Source organism: Musa acuminata, chromosome BXJ2-2, assembly GCF_036884655.1.
Source record: "Musa acuminata AAA Group cultivar baxijiao chromosome BXJ2-2, Cavendish_Baxijiao_AAA, whole genome shotgun sequence".
Classification (NCBI taxonomy): domain Eukaryota; kingdom Viridiplantae; phylum Streptophyta; class Magnoliopsida; order Zingiberales; family Musaceae; genus Musa; species Musa acuminata.
Window position 1 is genome coordinate 22192020 of NC_088339.1, and position 18497 is coordinate 22210516.

Below are 18497 nucleotides of genomic sequence, written 5' to 3' on the forward strand. Positions count from 1 at the left end.
CATTGTAAATTCTCTCGTTGATGTGTTAACTAATGACTTATTAGTATATATATGTTTGTCTTCAATAGCTCTCAAATATTTTTGTGCACTAGCCTAAGTTTTGATGTTATTTACAATTATTGTTCTTATAAATATTAGACTAAGTTTATTAGTATTTTTCTAAATATTTATTTCATTAATTTATTTTATAATGTTTTTATCAATCAAGTCTATGAGTCCTTCAAGTAATACTATATCAAGATGTAATATACCAAGTGTGGACTATATATATTATAACAATAATTTGAATCAAAAAGTACAAGAACATTACAAGTATGAGAATACTTAGAAAGAAGTACCGTTGTAAAGTATAAAATAATATTAACGCTTTAAGTTTTCAAAATATGATTATTAATATTATCCATATTTTACTCATAAGTGAAATATTGAATATCTAGTGTTCATTCAAAATTTATTTATACCATCATTGTAAAATAATATTGTTACTTTTGATATACAATCCTAAAATAATATCATCCTACTCAATCATATAATTATTTAAAGTAGATTCTCTTTTAGAATTATCTAGATCTTCTAATTATATATACTATTTATAAATATTATTTTTAATATAATTTAAAATTAATTTTTAAATATAATTTTATAAATTATTAATCCATTTCACTTTAGCGACTCTACAACTAATATAATAATATAAAATATATTTTAAAATATCTTATAAATGATAAATATGTATTATAATTTATATCTCATATCTTATAGATGATAAATATACCACTTTAACGTCTACTAGTTAGATCAAACTTAAGGATATAAATTATAAATAATATTTACTAAGTTCTTATTAATCTAATTTATATAAAAATAACATAATAATAATATAACAATAATCATAATAATTATTAAATATTAATCAATATAAAAGAAAATATTATAATTATGATAAAATAAAGATCATGCCTTTATTAAAAAATAAATATTATTTCATAATTTTTAAACATATGTATATGAATAACTAAATAAATATTTAAATATAATACTTTTAATTTAAATTTCATAAATATTACAATTTTATCAATATTTCTTATGAAAAAATAGAAAAAAATTAATAATTTATTTTTAAAATATCATATGAAATCCTAAATTAGACATATTAATCCTTTTTAATTGGACAACCCAAAATTGAGATATCAAAAGTAAATATTAATCCAATTACGTCAGCCAAAAGTAAAATTGATCTGGATCAAACTTAGATTTTGACAAAAGTCAAAATGAAAATCCAATCAAAATCTCAAATCAGGATCGAAAATAAGATTTTGGTCAAACATTTAACCAAGGCATGTCAAAATTATGTCAAAAACCAATTTGGACATATCTGACCAAATAGAACTTGACGAGAGTAAAGTTAAAAATTAAGTTTGCTCGATCAAAATAGAACTTTGACCATATCAAAATAAAATTGGGGAAGTTGACCGGCTGAAATTTAGGGCTTTCCCCTAATCGAGCAGTCGCAGCGATTTCTCACCGCCGCTCTCCGTCGTGCACGACGTCTGTACAATCCCTCATCGGCGATCAACAGTGTTGCACCGCCGTCTGTCCTACGCGTCGTCGCTGCCAACATCACTGCGACGCCCATTGCCAGCGAAGGAACACGGGGAAGTATCGTTCCTCGTTGCAGCGTCATCTTTGGCCGAGGACAACCCTGCCGCGACGCTGTATCGTCGTTGGGCGTCGCCTCCGTCACCATCTGTCCCCAATCGAACGACGGCGATGCTGTTTGCGGCGTCGACTGTGTGCGGATGTCTGTCGCTCGCATGCGTTATGAAACCTCACAGCCCTCGGCATTGTTGGCCGCGACCAACGCCCGAGTACAGCACTCGGCCACGACCAAGTGCGCGGCCGAGTCCCACTTGTGCCACTGTTCCGCAGAGATCCTCACCACCAACTCCTGCGATGCACGACTTCATCGCCCTCGGCCGCCTGCAATGCCCACAGCCCTCAATCAGGTCGCCGCCCGCTTCTGACCACAGCTACAACACAGGAAACCCAATGTTCATGACGATCCTTCTACCGTGGGCAAGGAAACCTTCGTTTTCTCAGAAGGAAAGATGAACAACCAGATCAATAATACTTTTCATTAGCGAGTGATATTTACAAATAAATCTAAATACAAAATATATCTATATATATTTAAAGTATAATATTTAATATATAAAATATTAATTTAACTCTAATATTAATTATAAACATAAAATTATAATCATATTATTAGCATGCATGCCTTTCGATACTATTAAAAATATTTTTATTTGATCCGTACAATTCAATAATACCGATCAAGAGAATTAGACTTATCTTGAGCTTTTTTCCTATCATCGAAAGAAATACTGTAAGCGATGGAATATGAGTTAAAAAGAGATGAGAATAGATCATGTATCATATATAATATATAGGAGGTCATATTTATTTATAAATGAGAATAAAGGATTTAAGATATGTGATTATAAGAGTCTTTCTTATCAAAATCATCTCCTAAAAAATTTTATATAATCTAACAAACAAAGAGGACTTGATTGATCCGAGGATAGATAACAATTCCTGTAACTTCACTTTGTTTCTAGAGTTTTCGATTTATAAAAAATATAATATATCTTATCCAATTAAATATAATTAGATAATGTAAGAAACAAAGAGGGCTTATAGATATAAAGATGGATAGCAATTGATATAACTTACCTTTTTCTTCTTTCTTCTGCAATTGATATAACTTGCCTTTTTCTTCGTCTTAGATTTTGTATGTTGAAAAGAATAATAAAATTCAATTTGCTCTTAGATTTTTGATGTTGAAACTGAACTAGCATAAGGTTTGCACCCCATTAGATTGTGAAGATGGTATGGAAGTCGCAAAGGTAGCAATCAACAAGGAAAGCGTTTGTTTCCTAAAAATCTCCAAATACAACAAAATAGTTTTTCATGGTTTTTGCATTAGTTCAGATGGATATTTGTGAGCGTGAGAATTCTAAACCTTTTGTAGCACACAACAAAAATATATTCTGACAAAAAAATATTAAAAAAAAAGCTAACATAGTTCTTACTGAATGAATATTTATTGAATTCATCTTCGCTAATACTGACGACCATGAACTATGCAAGATTATCTGGTCCTTCAGATGTTCTATAATTCATACTGGTTTCTTCGATTGAACCACTCCACTTCTTTATTCGAGAATCTGCTTCCATTGCCTGATATGATCAAGACACGGTCAGATGTCTGTCACAGAGAGAGAGAGAGAGAGAGAGAGAGAGAGAGAGAGAGAGAGAGAGACCTCCTTGTTCCAGTTTGTAGCCACTGTCATGGCTACAATTATCATGGTCTGCAAGACAACTCCCGACAACATCCCGCTCCACATCCCCTGCGTTTAGTGAACTCGACTCAATAAGAATCATTCACAACAAGGCAAAGGATCGGAGGAGGAAACATAAACCACCAGGGAGACCCTCTTCCAGCTTGTGACATGTATACCTGAACTCCAAAGCCAAAATGGAACGCCAGTAAGCAGCCCACGGGAATCCCAAACGCGTAGTAACACCCCATGTTGACGTAAGCCACCAACCATTGCCACCCAGCTCCTACTGCAACACCTGCAATCCTGCACCGGATTAGCTCTCTCTCTCTCTCGCTCTCTCTCTCTCTCTCTTTTACCTCAAGCATATTAGTCGAAAACTCTTTATTTTTTTTAGCACAGATTCCGATGCTTCTTGTATTAGTTGGGATCAGAACTGCCTCGCTTGCATCAAATTTTTTGATTATGAACGATATAGATCTTCACCATCTGCTGTACTCTGCACTTAGTCTTCACGAGCATATGAAAGCCATGGGTGAATTCCTACCTGTTAGGACTGGCTGAACACTGTTGAAGAGGAGTGTGAAGGAGAAGATCACCGCGAGACTTGAGACAGCACGGATTACGTCGGGGCTGTTGGTGAAGGGAATCCCATACACATCTTTTAGAGCCAAGACGAGGGTAAAGAAGATGAGTCCCAGCGTCAACGACGACATAATGACGCATACTATCGCAAACTTGGCTGCTCTCGGCCTTCTTGCTCCGAGCTCATTTGATATCCTCACGCTATGCCATTACCCAAACCAAACATCTTATGGTAATTAAGCCTCTTGTGCTTCGAAAACAAAGGGAAGTGAGTATATATTTACCTGATTGCAACATTGAATCCGAAGAACACCATGAACTCCCAACCATTAATGTTGGTGCTGCCAGTGCAAGACAAATAGTTGAGAATCAAGCATTAGCAATTGGCTACGTCTATGATCATGTATCTACGAGTAACTCACCAGATAGATACGGCGGCCACGGCTATCTGAGCATTCTCCAAGCGGCCCACTAAGACTATGATGATCATGTAGTACCAGAACTCCAAGCTAGAAATCGTAGATGAGTAATGCAGCATGATTGAGATAGCAACGACTTGGTGCAATGCATTAAAGATGAGAGGTTTACTCACCACAGCATGATAGCAGATCCTATTGAGAGCCAGGCGAATGATCCTAATCCCCTGAAAGCCCCCCAGCTGAAGCCATTCCAAGCACCAGGGCAGTAACCCATGGCAATGTAGCCGAACTGTGCGAGCACTACGATCCACCAAGCTATGTTGAGTGAGGTTGCCGCACCGACGAGGCCGAGCTTGAACTGGACTATCAGAAGCCAGCTTAAGCAAACATGGAACACGAGGGCGATCGCCGCCACCACTGCCATGACCATGACCTTGCTCTGGGCCTGCAGGAACTTGGATATGGGGAAGTTGAGGCCGTAGGCGAAGAGCTGAGGGATCATGTACAGGGAGAACCTCCCGGCGAGCTCCGCGATATCCGCGTCCTGCTTGAACAGACGAAGGATGGGCGCCGCGAACAGGTAGACCGGCAAGAGGCAGGTGCACGTGGTGAGAAGGATGACCCAGGACCGCTGCATGTAGACGCCAAGCATGTGGAGCTGCTTCGCGCCATAGGCCTGGCCGCACAGTGTCTCCAGGGCGCTTCCCATGCCCATCTAGTAGAACTCAAAGATGTTAAGTCTCCATTTCAACGACGCTCGATTTGACACTGTAAAAGAAGACGATCACAAGCAAAGGGCACAATGCCAAGTGCATTGCAGGTACAGAACAGCTATGTAATTTCCGTCTCTGCTGGACTATACAGTGAAAGGGAAGGAAGGGGAGGGGATCGCAAGTTCTTACAATAGTTGATCGTCATCAGGATGACTAAACTTAGAAAGTAAAAGAATTTGAGGTGCGTTGATGACTTAGAGATATAAGAGATAAAATGTGAGTGCTTGTTATTATATGAGAAAATTATTTTAATGATAGATTGAAAAAAAATTACTCATCATCTTTATAAAATGAGAGGATATAACTATCTATATTTAGTGAAGCAATCAACTAAAATTACATAAAAATTTAAAATTATCATAGGAAATGGTTGAGACAGTGTCTCATACGTCAATATAAATAATTTCAAATAACTTAATATAAGATATAAAAAATATTTCAAAAGATACTATGCAACTTTTATTATTAATGCAAACATATTTTGAAGTTGAAAGAGAATAACGAGAAATTAGTTATTATTGAATGAAGGATAATAAATGACCAAGACGATAATGTAACACATCAACTAGAGCTGTAACTAAAGCAAGAATGATTAATGGAATGATTTATGAAGTTGATGGTCACTCGTATATGTTATCTTTATTCTAGCATCGGAATAATGATATTTTCGTGCTCAGATTCTTTATAAGAAATAATCAGAAAAAAAAACTTAATAGTAGCGTTATATTATTTGAGAATTGAAAAACAAAAATAAAGTTCCTTTTGAAATGAGGTGCATGCAAAACATAATCGATTGTAAATGTGTTTGTGTGTATTAAGTGTTATGGAACCGAGTGATAGAGATTCTGTTACCATCACCAATGATAATGTTTTCATTGTCTCTATAATTAGTGTAAATGGATAAATTTTATAGATCAAAAGTAATATAATGAGAAATACCAAAATTAATAATTATATTGCTTGGATGAATAGTCAAAGTAGTTAAGATGTTTGCTTGAGCCTAGTTGTGTATAGCAATAGGTTTGAGTCGAGATCGATAAACTTTTACTGTATGTGTAATTTTATCATAGAGCTAATTAATGATTTTTTATTGATTATTATTATTTGGACGATAGAACTACCGATAGTTGTAGTGATTATTATTGAAATTATTTCTTGAATTATTTACTTTGAAGTTGTCATCATGATTGAAGAGTTAATAGTGTAATGAAGGATGATGACTTTGTATATTATCGATGTATCCAGCAGGTATCTTATTCAGTCCCATATTAAAATTCTTGTTTCTTTGATTATCTTTTTTCTTTTAGATTTTTTATTAAATTAAATTATAGTAGCTAGTCATGTCTTCCTCTTTTTCCGTTTCAAATATGTTTCATGATCAATTAACTTGTCATACAATTTTTTAAATAATATTGGTGAGTCATATGCTCGAATTACTATCGTTGGTTTCTTATATTTGTCTCATAGGCCATCAAGAGTATGAACAATGACTTCTTCATCACTCAAAGAATGACATATTAAAATTAATTCATCTTTAATAAATTTTAGATTTTACATATATTCAACAATAGTACTTCCCTTTTGTGTTATTTTTATTTTCATTATAGTAGATAAAAACTTAGCATGCAAGTATGAGAGTGATCGGCAAAAGTGATTTATAAGTTGGACCATGCTATACTGTAACGCTACACGAAGAGATTAGTGGTGTTATAGAGCCAACGATTGAGCTTTGAATGACTTGTAGAATAAAATATTCTTATCATAGAATAAAGTGATTAGGATTTGTTATTGGAATATGTTCTCTTAATATTTGAATCTTTGGAGAGTTTGAAGAGGTTTAGAGTTGCTATATTAATATATATATATATAAATCTTGTAAATTAAAATTAATTATTGTTTCCTTGATGAAACAATAATTAAAATATCAAATAAAGATGAGAAAGAGAAGATATTGTGATACAAAAGGAGAAATATAGAATTAACTGATTTGGATGCACAGTTGGTAAAGATCTGATTTATTGTTGATCTAATGAATGAGATTGAGAAGTACATAAGGGAGGATTAGATATGTGAAATTACAGACGGTGGAGATATGAGGAGTCGGACGATGCTAGAATCTAAAAGTGGGAAATCAAAATCAAGTGTTAAGAGTGGGGCTTGATCTGAAGATCTCTAAGGCAGCAGTAAGGAGGGCGAGAGGCTGTGATCAGATCTATAGATTAATTGATCCTATACTTAAATTATATATTTAAATCGATTGAGGATTAAAAATATATTAAAAATATAAAATTATTATCTGTTATAATCTTCTATTACCCTCCAAAAGATAATAAAAGCATAAGGACAAGAGTCATCATTAATTTCTAGGAGTTACAGGGCATTTTTTATCCTGCAATTGATCGATCAAAGCTGAGGAGATTGGAAAGAGAAATAGCAGCAAGGTTGATTTGAACTAGTCAAAACAATGGATTGGATCCACAAAATCCAAATAAAAGACAGCCGATTCCATGACATGACAGGATAATATCAGGTTCCAATATACATATCGGATGCATATCCATGAACATAACTATGTCTTACTCTTGTTCTTATCTGGGAAAGTAGAAAGCGCAGGATATTGAGACAAGAAAGAGAGGATGATCTGATCGGTTGCATTACCATGATGCCGAAGGCGAGGCCGGCGATGACCATGTTCTCGGTGGAGACGGCATCGAGCTCGAGGGTGGTGAGATGACCAGCGAACACCTGGGTGGTGGCGCCGAGGGAGTAGCGACAGATGGAGGTGAAGATGGAGGGGCCTGCCAAGTACCACAGCCTCTTGTTCTCCTCCACCCACTGTTTGAGGAACTGCTTCAAGCTCCCGATCTCCTCCAAGTCTCCTCTTTCTTTGCCGCTCCCAAGCAGAGGCTCCGCCATCTGTTCACTGGCCATAGCTCTTCCTCCTATCTCTCCTTTGGGCCCTCTCCTCCTTTTACCAAGTCCTTATATAGCAAAAGGAAGTGGCCACTCTGTGTCTGATCCAATTATTTTTTTGTGACATCAAAAAAACATAAAAATCAGAACAAGGTGGGAAATTATTCGTTCAATGATTGGTCTTTGTTGCCATATGAGATAGAAAAAGATTCCCTCATGGCTTCTTTGTTGCCATATTGTTTATTGATTTGAATTTTTTTAATAGTACTTCAAATTTTAACTTTCCCTTCAATAAAAGTGGGAAATGATCCGTTGAACAAATGTTCTTATCTAATTGGCATGCTTTAACTTTCGTGACAATAAAAGATAATATCGTCTTCGTCGCCAAAGATGACATCAAAAAGAAATGCTACGTTTCATTTGAGGATGTGACGATAATTCCCGAACAGTATCATTCATTCACATGGCTGGAGTCTTTAAGACGAATGTGACGTATTATCGTCATTCAATTCCACACTAATTAAACTCGACAATGAGAAGACGTCCCTCGCTTTTTACCATTAAATAAACGGAAGGAGACGTGAACCAATTTTCACCGATTCGTCGAACGTGACAAAGACTTGAAGTGTATGCCAAACCAATTATTGCAGGCAAAGAGGGGGGAGGGAATACGTGTGTCCATCAAACATGCCATAATTATTTTGCCCGACAACAAATCCAAGTCACAGGAGACTGAACGCTGAGTAGAACAACTCTCCGAGACCGTGAGATACATAATCTCCGTGTGTTTATATATATATATATATATATATATATATATATATATATATATATATATATATATATATATATATATATAACAATTGGTCATGCCCAATCAATGCCATATTGTTGAAAGACTACATAATCCCGAGTTCAACATAGGCAAGCGATAGTTACGATCGAATTTTACGTTTTCATAATCATACGATATATACAATAGATGATTGTAATAATTTGGAATGCCCGCTATAAAAAGGGGCTCTAGGCACACTAAATATGTTCATCGCACTTGTCCAATTTATCAATTGATTTAAGCATCAGAAAGATATTATTAAAATTTTTCTTGATGTAAATAAAATTTAGATGATTCTCAAAGAAATACATCTTGAGATCGGCTCAAAAAGAAAAGCATGTTAATTCCAAATCAGATTCCTGAAAATAAGAGATACTTTCTAAAACCAACTATTTTTTTTTATGAATTCATCCTTTTTAAAGTATATTTTGCAGTTACACAAAATCAGACAAATTACTTATATTTAGGTCATGCACGACGAATTGTCATGCTGATAGTTGCATTATTTATCACAGTAATAGAATTGCGTGTGTGTGTTGTGTGTTGCGGTGGAACTCTGCATCTTGCCGATACGGTGAATTCTGAGATGCCAGATCATCGCATTTAAAAATCACATGCATGGCCCCATCGTTTCAGTATCTAAAGGAAGGGACAAGCAATCTTCCAAGGCTTCTAATATTGTTGTGGTTAATGTATCCTAATTTTGATCAACATCTAGAAATAAAGACAAAAACATATTAATGTTGGCATGTAGGTCATAGATAAACATAACAAGTATAAAATAACAGCATGTAAGTTGACATTCCATTTAAGGATTAAAAACGTTATTGATAGGAAAAATACTAACAGCACCAACTCAACCAGGATCGGAAAGGCCACTTAAGTAAAAGTATGGAAGCTCCCGCTAACACTTTGTAGCCGCCAACAAGAGATCACACGATCCATGGATGTCCCGACTTCCGAAAAAGAGCATGCAAGACCCACTCTTTATTAACGCTACAGTTGAAGAAAAGATCATGCCCTCACATTAATGGATGACATCATGGTTCGCCTCCCCCACCTCCCTTCTAGGTGACCGAAGGAGGGATCACTCTTGCTTAACGCAAAGTGGCTAAAAGGTCGGACAGAGAATGCCATCCCGATCGCCCAGCATCGTTGTCGACCTCGGGACGATACTGTTAGGACCGAAATCGACACTAAAATGGGGGGTGAATTAGTGCTTATGTAAAAATTCATCGATTTAAAATTTCTTATTCAATGAAAACCGATATCGTAAAGATGTTAACTTGAAAAAGCGTTTATAAGCACAATGAAAGTAAGAAATCAGTTTGCAATGAGAATGAAAGTTTAAAGTAAATGCAAACTAGATTTATAGTAGTTTGGTAGTCGTGATATATATCCACTCTCGATTCCTCTTTACTTGAGACCATTGGCTTCTACTACCGATCTTCTTTCATCGGGCAAAGATCAACTATCCTTACAACTCTTTCTCCTTTTTATAGGAGAGAACCTTTACACATCTCTTTTAGACCTCACTCCTCCCTTAGAAAACTTCTAACTCTAGGAGGAAGAGACTTTAAATCCTAAGAGAGTTTCTAATTTCTTTTCTTAAGGTTTCTTTCCCCCTTTTTCTTGCTCAAATTCATGCTTTTCTAAGCAGAAATAGTTAGGATATTTATAGACCCTAAATGACTTCAAAAATGGAGCAAAAAAAGGTCTCATCCGGGTTTCTCAGATCTTGGTAATACCACCTCCTGACAAACTAATAAATGACGGTTCCACCACCTGTCAGTCTAATAATGGGCAGTACCACTGCTCAGTTTGACACTGATAATAGGCAGTAGTACCACTGTCTGACATAGTCTGAGAGATACAGTTTGGGAGACAGTTTGGGCGGTACCATAGTCAGACCCTACTAGGTTACTGAATAGGCCAAACAACATGCCCAATTCAATCTTAATTCAGGCCCAATTGACCCCTAATTGAGTTATTATTTCATCTCAAAACTGACTCAATTAGTCATAAACTAACTCATGGCATTGTTTTCTTGGCTAAGGTCATTTGGATTGAGAGAGAAAGAGTTCTCTGGGAAAATCCTATTAGAGCGAGACTCGAGAAGAAACCATATGAGTCTGACAACACCATGCCCGGTGTATGGTTTCTAAGATATTAGATGGATGAGGGACTATATGTATATGGTAATTGAGGACAAATAGGTCTAAGGGGTTGGATTTGTTGAATCTCAGATTTTGATGATGAAATCAATTGATGAGTTTATGATTTAATCTACGTTTTGAGTGACGCAGGACTAACTTTGATCATAAAAGGCAAATCGATTAAAGCAGAAGGAATTAGACGTTGAGCCATAATGTAACATGTAAGAAGATTAGACGTCAGGCTGGATGATCGGTCAACATGTCGGTAGAAGGCTTCGTACCATGAGTTCGGGCATCGGGCTAGAAGGATCGGACATTGCGCCAAGGAGATCGGATATTGTAGAGGTCAACATGTCAATTGGACAATACACCACAAGAGAGGACGATGCGTCGAAAGGATCAAACGAAGCATTGGATGAACCAATGATATGTTAGACAACAAAGGACTCATGCTTGTAATCATGTGTGTCTAGATCGAGTTTGTTAGGTCTAATTGAGTTGATTTTAGTTGTAACCATGCCAACTTGATTAGGGGCTTATTGGGCCTGAATCAGAGCTGAATTAGGCTTGTTGTTTGGTCCATTCAGTAACCTATAATAGGTTTAGCAATGATATCGCCTAGAATAGTCTCTCAAACTATGTCAAAAGATAATACTGCTAGTCTGGGCGGTGGTACCGCCAGTCACAATCTTCTAGACTACGCAGTGGTACCGCCTAGTGTCAATGTTAGATTGAGATATGTGGAATCGCTAGTTCTTAGTCTATTGATAGGTAGTACCACCCAATAATGGCGGTGGTACTGCTAAGACTCGAAAAACTCGGGATAAGACCTTTTTTTGCTTATTTTTTTAGTAATTTGGAGTATATAAATACCCCAGCTATTCCTACAAGGATAGGCAAGAAATAGAGTAGAAAGGAAAAAAATATTCTTGAGAAAAAAAGGTTGTAATCTCTCTTGAAGTGTAGGGTCACTTATTCCTAGTATTTAGAAGTTCTTATAAAGGGAGAAGTGAGGTCTAAGAAAGAGAGGTTGTAAATGTTCTCTCCTAAACCTTTGAAAAGGAGAAAGGGTTATAAGGGTAGTTGATCTTCGCCCGTTGAAAGAAGATCGATAACAGAAGCCGGTAGCCTCAAGTGAAGAGGAATCAGGAGTGGACGTAGATCACGACGATCGAACCACTATAAATCTTGTTTGCATTTACTTTATGTTTTTCATTTATATTATAAATTGATTTCTTACTTTCACTATGCTTATGAACGTGTTTTTAAGTTAACATCTTTTCGATATGAGTTTTATCAAATAAGATTTTTGAATCGATATAATTTTTATGAAAACACTAATTCACCCCCCCTCTTAGTACCGATTTCGATCCTAACAGGATTCTCCTATATCGTTTCGGGACTACGGCATAGTGGCTTAGTACGTCCGCAGTTGATAAGTCGAGTGAATTATTAAGAAGCTAATAATTTACTGAGTCAAAATGAGTACTAATAGGTATAACTCACGGTCAGCTTGATATTGGGCCTAGAGGATCACACATATATGGTAAGTATTACGATGAGTAGAGGTTCAGATATGATATATCCGCTAGAGCCCCTATCTTATTGGATATCTATTAAGCTCCTAAATTATTGGATCATATATATAAGATCTAATAAGAGCTAATAAGAGATTATTGAATAGAAACCTATTAATCTAAGAGGCTAAGGTAATTGGTAAAGATACAATACCTAATAGGGCATGATCCATTAAGTTGACAGGGGACCTCTATAAATAGGAGGGAACCAAAGGTCCATAGACTATATTTGTTAGATGTCATCTCCTATTCTCCTCTCCCCTTCTCCTCCTTAGCCAAAAGGTATGGAGATTTGGGTAGCAATTTGACGAGCGTCTTCGTAGCCCCTATCATGTGGATCACTGCTAGAGAGGATGACACTTGACCTCCTTCATCCTCTCCTACAGATCTGTAAGAATTTATGGATATGTGATCTTCCTAGGTAATACAACTATCTCAGACATGGTTTTTAGTTTCGTAGGTCTTTGCGTACCAATTTTCGCACGACGACGAACACCTTTTTGGAAAATTTAAGATTTTTATTTTATATTCTTCCGCTACGTATGTAATGTCGCCCATAGATTTTCCTACAGTATAAAAATCGAGCCCCATGCCAAATAAGGGTAAGCAAGTAAACACTACACTTTCTTGAATATTGCTAACTCTTTCTTCCCCCATCCCTCTGACTTAAGTATCAGAGAGGTCACGCCGAGACATCTCCTGATGCTGACCTGTCATGAAGGATCTCCGACGCAACAAAGGAGGTACTATGAGATAACTCCCTCACGAGCAAGGCGGTTCGTCCTCCCAAACCAGTTTGCTCCATCCATAAGCAAGAAGCTCTCCACATCGGTGCCTCATGCCTATCTCCGTAGGCTAGCTCTCCAAAGTGACTCTCTACGCTCATGCCTCACGTCCACTCTCCATAATAGTTCGCCACGTCAATTCTCCAGAATGAACCTATAGTTTCTGAACCAAGCCAAACTGACTCATTAGTCGACAGCCTCAATGTAATAACAGTTTTAATGATAAATTTTAACAAATTCTTCCTCATTTGTATTATTTTATTAAAAAAAATAGAATTTTTACATTTCAGTTTTTCTTCCTGCATCTTATTGAAACTATTAAAATGGCATAGAAGTAGACCTAAAAATGGTAGTGTGATGGCAATAAAAACTATTCGTTGTTAACATCAAAGTCTCGTCGTGATCATATGGATATGTGCAGTACTTCATAGAGAAATAACTGTTATACTAAGATATAGAGAAAGATCTCTATATCAAATCTTTTGTATCCAAGAACGGAAAAAAGAGTAAAAAGAAAAGGTTCACTTTAAAGAAGCAATCATTGATCTCCAAATTGAAGATATATGATCAATGAGAAGACGGATGGTTGTCACTTAAAAATCTAGGTTGGATCACGATCAACCTAACTAGCATTGTGATTATTATGCAAGAGGTCCACGAAAATTACTGCATGTTTATTTACATAAAGGTGGTCGATATTTTTAGACCCCCCAAAATAAAATCGCAGTCAAATCACCCTAGAAAATTTTCTGAAATGAATCAACCTAAATTGTGACTCGCTTGTTCAATCTTAAAACCCTAAATAAGGTTAAGAACACGAACAAATTGCGACTCGATATAGGTGAAGGAATAGTCGCTGAGAAAAAAGAAGTGTGACCAATTCAATTCAGAAAGTCGAATCAAAGTTCATTAACTTTATATATTTTCTGGGCCTATGAACAAGTTAAGCACATAAGACAACATTTTTATTACTTTCTTGGAGGCACAGTCTGCGTCACTCCTTACATCTTAACAAGGTTGTAAACGAGTACAGCTTTATAAGGTTGAGGTTGCACTGTCTTAGCAGTCATAATAAGAAAATGAGATGCAACATGGCTTAAGAAAATATTTCAGTAATTTATCAAAAACACACGTTTTTAGTAATCGAGTTTTAACATATGGCATTCTGTTTTTTTATTAGAAGTATTTTTTTTATTTTGATTAAAATATCCTCAATAAAATTATAAAAAGATGATGATTATTTAGAGTTAAACTGATTTTTTTTTTTATGATGAACCAGATCAGACCGATTTAACTAAATGTTAATCATCTAATTTGGTTCAATTGATTCCTAGATTGTCTTTTAATTTTCTCCAAATTATCCTCCAACTTTGTCTCCTCCTTCTTCTTCTCCTCCTCCTCCCTTCCCTTTCTCTTCATCATTTTCCTCCTCCCTTTTCTTCTCCTCTTCTTTATCTTCTACTCCACATCTTCTCATCCTTACACTTTGCCATCACCTCCCTTCTTTTTTTTGGCCTTCTCCTCTACTTTCTTTCTTTTTATGTCCCTCCTTTCCCTCCTCCTCCTCTGTTTCTCCTTCTCATAGTTTATTTTAAAAAGTAATTATACTCAAGTTATTATACTCATGCACAAATAGTATTAAAATAAATATTATTTTTATATAAAATTATATTAAATTTATTATAAAACTAAAAAACATAAGTTATACTAAATATATATTAATTTTTATATAAAACTATCCTAAATTACCTAGAAAAACCATTACACTCGGGTTACGCTCATTCATATAGAATATATTAAAAATATATTAATTTCTATATAAAATTATCCTAATTTTATCATAAAATTTAAAAAATGAGTTATCATTAAAAATATATTAATTTTTATATAAAACTATCCTAAATTATTTAGAAAAGTTATGCTCATTCACATAATATTATTAAAAATATAATATTTTTATATAAAATTATCTTAAATTTATCATAGAACTAATCATAAAATCATATATTTTTTATTTCTAGATAATTTTAGGATAATTAATTATCAAAACTTTGAGAATTCTACTATAATTAATAGATTGTGTGAATGATTGTAACTTGATTGTAACCCGAGTGTAATAAAAATTTTTAGGTTAAACTATGAGAATGAGGAAGCAGAGATGATGAGGGGGAGGGAGAGAACAGTGAAAGAGGGGGAGGAGTGGGCGGATGAGGAAGGCAAAGGAGAGAGGGAGGAGGTAATAGTGTAGGAGGAGGATGTAAAGATGGAGGTGGTGTAAGAGGAGGAGGCGACAGAGTGGAAGAAGGACGTGACGATGGAGGTGGAGTGTGAGATGAAGTGGGATGAGGAGGAAGTCAATGGAGAAAGGGAGGAGGCGACAAAGTGGGAGAAGGAGGAGAAAGCTAATGGAGAGAGAGAGAGAGGAGGTGATAGAGGTAGAGTAAGAGGAGGAGGAGATGATGGAGATGAGGAGGAGAAAGCCAAGCGGGAGAGAGGGAGGAGGAAACTAATTGAGAGGGAGATGATGCAATAGAAGTGGAGTAGGAGGAGGAGAAAGCGGAGATAATTCATGGGTTGGTAGAAGAAATTTGACCCAACACAACTTAATCTAAAAGGATCTTATCCGAATTGACTTAACTCGAGACATCTCAACTAGATTGAATCGGTCTATGAATCGATCATGCTTAATACAATTTGGTTCCACGATATTAACAAGATTTTAAATAAAATAAGTGTTCTGATAAAAATTAAATATGGTAAAAGTTCATTACTAGATTTTTTTTTTTTTTTCATAAATCATCAAAAGATTGAATGTTGTGGGGTGTGTTCTTCTGATTGACTCCAGAGATTTGGAATTGCAGTTTTGACAGACACTAGTTTTCATGTGATTGTAATGCTGTAAAAGGTTTCTCATAGTCAAACAGTTCCAATGATGCACAAAAACCATGTGGCAACAGCTTCCACCAAGTACTGTGTGAAGATGATACATAATGTTTGGAACATAAAGCCTTCAAACTCTTGATAGATGCTGCTTTGAATTCAGATGCAAGAAATTTCTTTCCTAAATGTGTGTCATTAGCCATTAACAATTCATGTTTTTTTGTTATTGGTTTTAGGCTCTAATAATAAGATTCTCCTGGATCCATTATATTTCAAGACCTACCTAGTTCATGCACATCTCCACTTTGGATCATTTCTATTTAAGTGGATTGAACTATTCTTAAAATTCATAGACATTGAGTCCACCTAAATCGTCTCTGATAGCCATAAGCATCACTCGAAAATATCTCGTGTGTATGTATGTGGTGGTGGCTCTGATTGCCGAGAAACACTGCAATTGGAGCCGTCGAACGAAGCAAAAGCATAAACAACGTTCTTTACCCGCAAACATTACGAGAGCAAAGGATATGGCGGCAACGCTACCCTCGGAACTCTCCATTTCCCACAGCACACATGACGCTCTCCCTCGGTGTCGTGTGCCCAGCAAATCCGCCCTCATCTCCGCCATGAAGGTGAGCTCCCTTCTCGCGTCCTCCCATGACGGCAGAGCCGTCCATGCTCGCGTCGTCAAGGCCGGACTGGGGACCGACAGATTCGTCGCCAGCTCCGTCATCAGCTTTTACTCTTCCTGCTCCGACTTGGACTCTGCCCGCAAGGCGTTCGACGGAGTTCTTGTTAAGGATGTTGCGCTTCAGACCGCCTTGCTCATCGGCTACGCCCAGAATGGTGAAATTACCCAAGCGAGGGCCTTGTTCGATGGGGTGATGGAGAAGGACGTTGTTGCTTGGAACGCGATGTTGAGCGCTTATACTCACTGCGGGCTCCCGCAGGATGCTCTCCAACTGTTCAGGGAAATGCAGATGTCGAATTGTAGGCCGAACGAGGTCACGCTCATTGGTGCCCTCTCGGCTTGCTCTCAGATAGGCTGTCTTGCTTTGGGTGAATGGATCCATGGTTATCTCAGGAGGCATCCGGAGGTTAGGCGTACGACGACGCTGAACAATTCCCTCGTGCATCTGTATGCGAAGTGTGGAAAGATTAATGCTGCTTTGGATACGTTTCTTGAGCACGGTTCCAGGGACTTGGAGTCATGGAACACCATGTTGACTGGATTCGCGATAAACGGATGCGGAACCAGTGCTCTCTCCCTCTTCTCGCAGATGATGAAGCTTGGGGTGAGGCCGGACAGGATCAGCTTCGTCGGGGTTTTGATGGCTTGCAGTCACGTTGGCATGGTTGACGATGCTCGCAGATGTTTGGATTGCATGACAAGGTTCTACGGGATCAAGCCAAGCGCCGAGCACTATGGATGCCTGGTGGATGTTCTGTCTCGTGGAGGACATCTAGATGAGGCGAGATCGCTACTGGAGAGCATGCCGTGTGAAGCTGATGCATCTGCGTGGGGTGCTCTTTTAGGTGGATGCTTTGCCCACGGCAAGTATGAACTAGGCATAGAAGCTGCTGTGCATCTCATTCAGCTCCAACCATTGGAAGAAGGTCGATATGTAGCGCTGCAGAATCTTTATGCTATGGTTGGTAGAACAGAAGATGCGTTGAGGGTGCGAAAGGTGATGTGTGATATGGGTATCAGGCGGTCTTCAGGGACAAGTATGATTGAAGTTGAAGGCGTTGTGCATGAGTTCTTAGCAGGAGATTTGTGACATTGACGATCCAAAGATGTGTTTGTGATGGTAAATGCATACTGGAAGGCCCCATGGGAGAATGTCTATAAAGATGAGCTCTGTAGCTTCGGCTAGCTTGAGATCTAATGTCTACTCTAATGGAGGGAGATCTTGGATAAAGTGATGTTACTTCCCTTGTTCCCTTATTACTTCCTCCCCCTCTTTCTTCCCTCTCACTTTGACTCACAAGAGAGATACGAGTTTGGCAGAGTCGCGTAGCTAGAGAAAGCTATTATATAGTCTGCTCCGAAAGTGGTAGGTGTTGGAGGCAGGCTAATGAGATGGGCCAGTGTGCGTCGCGCAGGCAATGCCAAGGAGGAGCCGGCGCCGGAGAGGATAAGGTGCCTCGCGGCGGCGAGGGAGCCATGGTCGGCGGTTCTACAGTGTTACGAGATGCGTGCTGATGGTCATCTGTTGGCGAAGGCAGG

At 37.3% G+C, this 18497-nt stretch overlaps 2 protein-coding genes across 2 annotated transcripts; one reads left to right on the top strand and one right to left on the bottom strand.

Moving 5' to 3' along the window:
* Positions 1-2910: 2910 nt before the first annotated feature.
* On the bottom strand, positions 2911-8090 carry LOC135581519 (protein DETOXIFICATION 33-like). The gene is made up of 8 exons (XM_065095368.1): positions 7780-8090; positions 4522-5063; positions 4352-4438; positions 4214-4270; positions 3892-4130; positions 3524-3642; positions 3327-3413; positions 2911-3243 (listed from the first exon to the last, which is right to left on the bottom strand). Exons 1-8 carry the CDS (start codon positions 8050-8052, stop codon positions 3145-3147), a joined length of 1503 nt encoding a protein of 500 aa, XP_064951440.1. The 5' UTR covers positions 8053-8090; the 3' UTR covers positions 2911-3144.
* An 8704-nt stretch (positions 8091-16794) lies between these two features.
* Positions 16795-18048, top strand: LOC103973719 (pentatricopeptide repeat-containing protein At5g56310-like). Its single transcript, XM_009388366.3, has one exon. It carries the CDS (start codon positions 16795-16797, stop codon positions 18046-18048), a length of 1254 nt encoding a protein of 417 aa, XP_009386641.2.
* The last annotated feature ends 449 nt before the right edge of the window (positions 18049-18497 follow it).

What these genes read in the sequence shown, in the direction of transcription:
- LOC103973719 (XM_009388366.3), top strand. Translation starts at nt 16,795, where the DNA reads ATGGCGGCAACGCTACCCTCGGAACTCTCCATTTCCCACAGCACACAT.
- LOC135581519 (XM_065095368.1), bottom strand. Translation starts at nt 8,052, where the DNA reads ATGGCCAGTGAACAGATGGCGGAGCCTCTGCTTGGGAGCGGCAAAGAA. An exon ending in GGATCTGCTATCATGCTGTG is followed by an intron (nt 4,439 to 4,521) that starts GTGAGTAAACCT and finishes TACGATTTCTAG; the next exon opens with CTTGGAGTTCTGGTACTACA. An exon ending in TGTTCAGCCAGTCCTAACAG is followed by an intron (nt 3,643 to 3,891) that starts GTAGGAATTCAC and finishes GCAGGATTGCAG; the next exon opens with GTGTTGCAGTAGGAGCTGGG.